The 3,630-nt window shown below is 43.2% G+C and overlaps 1 protein-coding gene across 3 annotated transcripts in view; it reads right to left on the bottom strand.

The window, feature by feature from the left end:
* Nucleotides 1-772: 772 nt before the first annotated feature.
* abcb8 (ATP-binding cassette, sub-family B (MDR/TAP), member 8) overlaps nt 773-3,630 on the bottom strand; it is a 77,950-nt gene continuing 75,092 nt past the window's right edge. For all 3 annotated transcript variants that reach the window (XM_073045153.1, XM_073045162.1, XM_073045172.1), the window contains one exon: nt 773-1,332. In XM_073045153.1, coding sequence (XP_072901254.1) covers nt 1,246-1,332 — 87 coding nt within the window. In that variant the 3' untranslated portion in view covers nt 773-1,245. The remainder of the gene's footprint in view (nt 1,333-3,630) is intronic.

The raw sequence follows: 3,630 nt of genomic DNA, 5'->3' as shown, positions 1-3,630 counted from the left end.
CTACAATGTTATGCTGCTCTTTTAACCTTACTCTAAGAACAATCTAACCTTTCCTTCCCACATAGCCCTCTAATTTTCTTTCATCCATATGCCAATCCAAGGGCCTCTTAAATATCCCTAACATATCTATTTCTACCATCACTCCTGGGAGTGCATTCCACACACCCACCACTCGCTGTTAAAAAAAAACTACCTCTGAAATCCCCCTATACTTTCTTCCAATCACCTTAAAATTATGCCCTCACATTTTAGCCATTTCTGCCATGGGAAAAAGGCACTGGCTGCCCACTCTATCCATGCTTCTTGTGATCTTATACACTATTATCAAGTCACCTCTCACCCCTCCATCACTCCAAAAAGAAAAGCCTGAGCTCGCTCTACCTTTCCTCATAAGACATGCTCTCTAATTCAGGCAGCACCCTGGCAAATCTCGTCTGCACCCTCTGAAGTGTCACAGTGCAAGCAACATCACACATGGACTTCAGTGATAAAGATGACCCAAGTTCTTTTCAATGCATTCCAAAATCTCTCATAGATCATGATATTTTTCAGTTTGACTGAATAAATCATTGTTTGGTAAGGGTAATTCTCTTCAGCTCAGTACTGCCATTGCAAATGCTTCTCCACAAGCCTTGTGTATAACAAAGGGAGAATGTGAGACTGCACCTATTTGGATGTGCTCACCCATGCAGGTGTGTAAATGCAATCAAATCCCAACTTGGGAATGGACGTGCTCACCCATGTAGGTGTATAAATGCAATCAGAGCTCAACTGGGGAAAGAATAATTTATAAATAAAGTGAAACAAAATTTGCCTTATAATCAACAACTCAGTATACATATACATGATGTTAAAAGTTTCTAACAGCATAAAGGGCCATTTATCCCCAAGACTTACACAATCAGTGACATATCTGCTTCCAACAGTGTAGTATGCCTGTGTTAGACACTGAGAGACCTATACTGATCAGTACTATACCTGAGTTATAGTGACAGATCCCCACCTGTACTCCAGGTACAGGCAAAGCCTGGGATGGAGTGTGGTGTGATGGATTTTTACATCTGTGGAGGACAGTATGAGAGAATCCCTCCTTGCTCCCTATTGGAATCTCAGAGTCTATATTGTCAGAAATACCAGTGAGTGAGGCAATGTGATTGGACCTAGAGCTTCCTTCCCCATTAAGTTTAAATGGACAGTTCAGTGTGAATGACTGCCAGGAACCCATTCCTTGAGTTTTCCTGCTCCTCACATAACAGGTTCGTCGTTGGCTTGTCTGCGCACCAATTCTGCGTAAAGCCCTCCTTTCTGCAGCAACTCTGCGTGTGTTCCCACCTGTGACAAGAAGAGGGAATCAAGTAAAATTCATGTACATACTTGTATTTGACATTCCTGAATCATCCACTGGTTCCCAGCACATTGAATGAACTGGGCTGGCAAGGAAGCATTGAGATTAACATAACACTATGACAGTGTTTTACTCTGTCTATAAGGAGTCTGTACATTCTCCTCGTGACCACATGGGTTTCTTCCGGCTGCTCTGATTTCCTCCCACGTTCAAAGACGTCCAGGTTAGTGAGTTGTGGGCATGCAATGTTGGTGACAAAAGTATGGTGACACCTGCAGGCTGCCCCTAGCAGATCCTTGGACTGTGCTGGTCATTGACACAAACAAAGCATTTCACTGTACGCATCAATGTGACAAATAATTCTCATCTTTTAAGGTCTGTTATTCCCAAATTCCCAGAAATAGTCTGCTTCCATCTATGTCGGCTCAAATGCTTCCCAATACTTATCTCTATGAATCTTTACATTGTCACTTTTGTCTGAAGGATAACAGACAGAAAACTCCAAGTTCTGATAGTTTGCTATGATGAGGGTGCTGGCTGTTAAGGACAATATGTTAATTTCTGCTCACAGCTCATTTGCAAGTGAGTATCCCCAGCCTGTATATAGCAAACCCAGATGGCATTCAGGTTCAGATTGCTTATCAGTAACATCTGCACCACAAAAGTGCTGGGCAAGGACCACCTCAGACAAGAGAAGATGATCACTGACCCTTGACATACAATGGCATTTCCATCACTAATTACACAACCATTAACGTTCCAGAGCTCAGTAACTCAACTAGTTCAACCACATAAATACATGGCAGGTCAAAGACTGAACGTCCTGCTGCAAGTGACTCAAATCTGGTAATCAAGGCCTTTCACTGTCTATAGGTCAGAAGTGTGTTGAACCACTCTCTATTTACAGATTCAGATTCATTTATTTATCATGGGTGGATTGAAAAATACAGTGAAATGCAATACTTGTGTTAACAACCAAACACAACCTAAGGGTGTACTGGGAACAGCTCATAGGTGTCACAGCAAATCCTGGCGCCAAAATAGAATGCCCACAATGTTCAGCAGAATAACACAAGCAACAAAACAAAACAACAGCAAACAAACCCCTTTTCTCCCTCACACCCAGCCACCCAGACAGGTATACAAAACCAGGATAGGCCCTTTGGGGATCCAGCTGCCAGTGAACCTGCAGGCATCGGGCCTCAAACTTCCACAGATAACTTGCGGGCATTGGGCGTCCAATTTCCAGATTTATCAACTTTGATATCGACTCCAGGTCATGCCAATGATGGGACCCCAAACTCAAGGCCTCAAGCTCTGGATATGCACATACCTCCGACCGCTGGACTTGCCAACCCTCCTGCCTGCACAGACCACTGACACTGGGATCTGCTGACCTGGAAGGTCACAAGCCTCATCTGTGGGGCCTGAAATTCAGTCATTGACCACGGGGATAGCTGGTCCTTCAACCATAGTGTTTGCCCAACCCTATATCTGTCCACAAGAAGATCTAATGAGTGTAACTTTGACCAACAGTGTGGTGGAGTACATTCACTGGTTGAATTAAGGCCTTGTTTGGAAACACTAATGCCCTTGAATGGAAAATCCTACAAAAAGTAGTGGATAAAACCTATTCCATCACGGCTAAGGTCCTCCCCACCAGTCAGCACATCTACCCTCATGGAGCGCTGCCACAGGAAAGCAGCATCTATTATCAAGGATCCCCACTACACAGCTCACGCTCATGCTCTCTTCTCACAGCTGCCATCAGGAAAAAAGTACAGGAGCCTCAAGACCCACACCACCAGCTTCAGGAACAGTTATTACCCCTCAATCATCAGGCTCTTGAACTAGAGAGGAATAGCTTCACTTGTCCCATCACTACTGTTCCCACATCTTACCTACGGACAAGCACTCAAGGACTCTCAATCTCACATTCTTGATTTTTTTTTGCTTATTCATTTATTATTAACATGTTTTTTTCCTTTTGTATTTGCACTATCTGTTGCCTTTTGCACATTATTTGTTTGCCCATCCTGTTGGGTGCTGTCTTTCATTGATTGTATTGTGTTATACATACTGTATATACCTGCAAGAAAAGGAACCTCACGATTGTATATGGTGACATATATGTACTTTGATAATAAATTTCCTTTGAATTTTGAACAAGACTCAAAAAGCCTGCCATAATCTGGACAAAACAGCCCACCTCACAGCACTTCATTCACTGTCCTGAACATTCATCCTCTCCATCATTACCACACAAGTACAGTCATGCACGTGGA

Source organism: Hemitrygon akajei, chromosome 1 (genome assembly GCF_048418815.1).
Source record: "Hemitrygon akajei chromosome 1, sHemAka1.3, whole genome shotgun sequence".
NCBI classification, from domain to species: domain Eukaryota; kingdom Metazoa; phylum Chordata; class Chondrichthyes; order Myliobatiformes; family Dasyatidae; genus Hemitrygon; species Hemitrygon akajei.
This window is presented reverse-complemented; position numbering and strand designations above follow the sequence as displayed.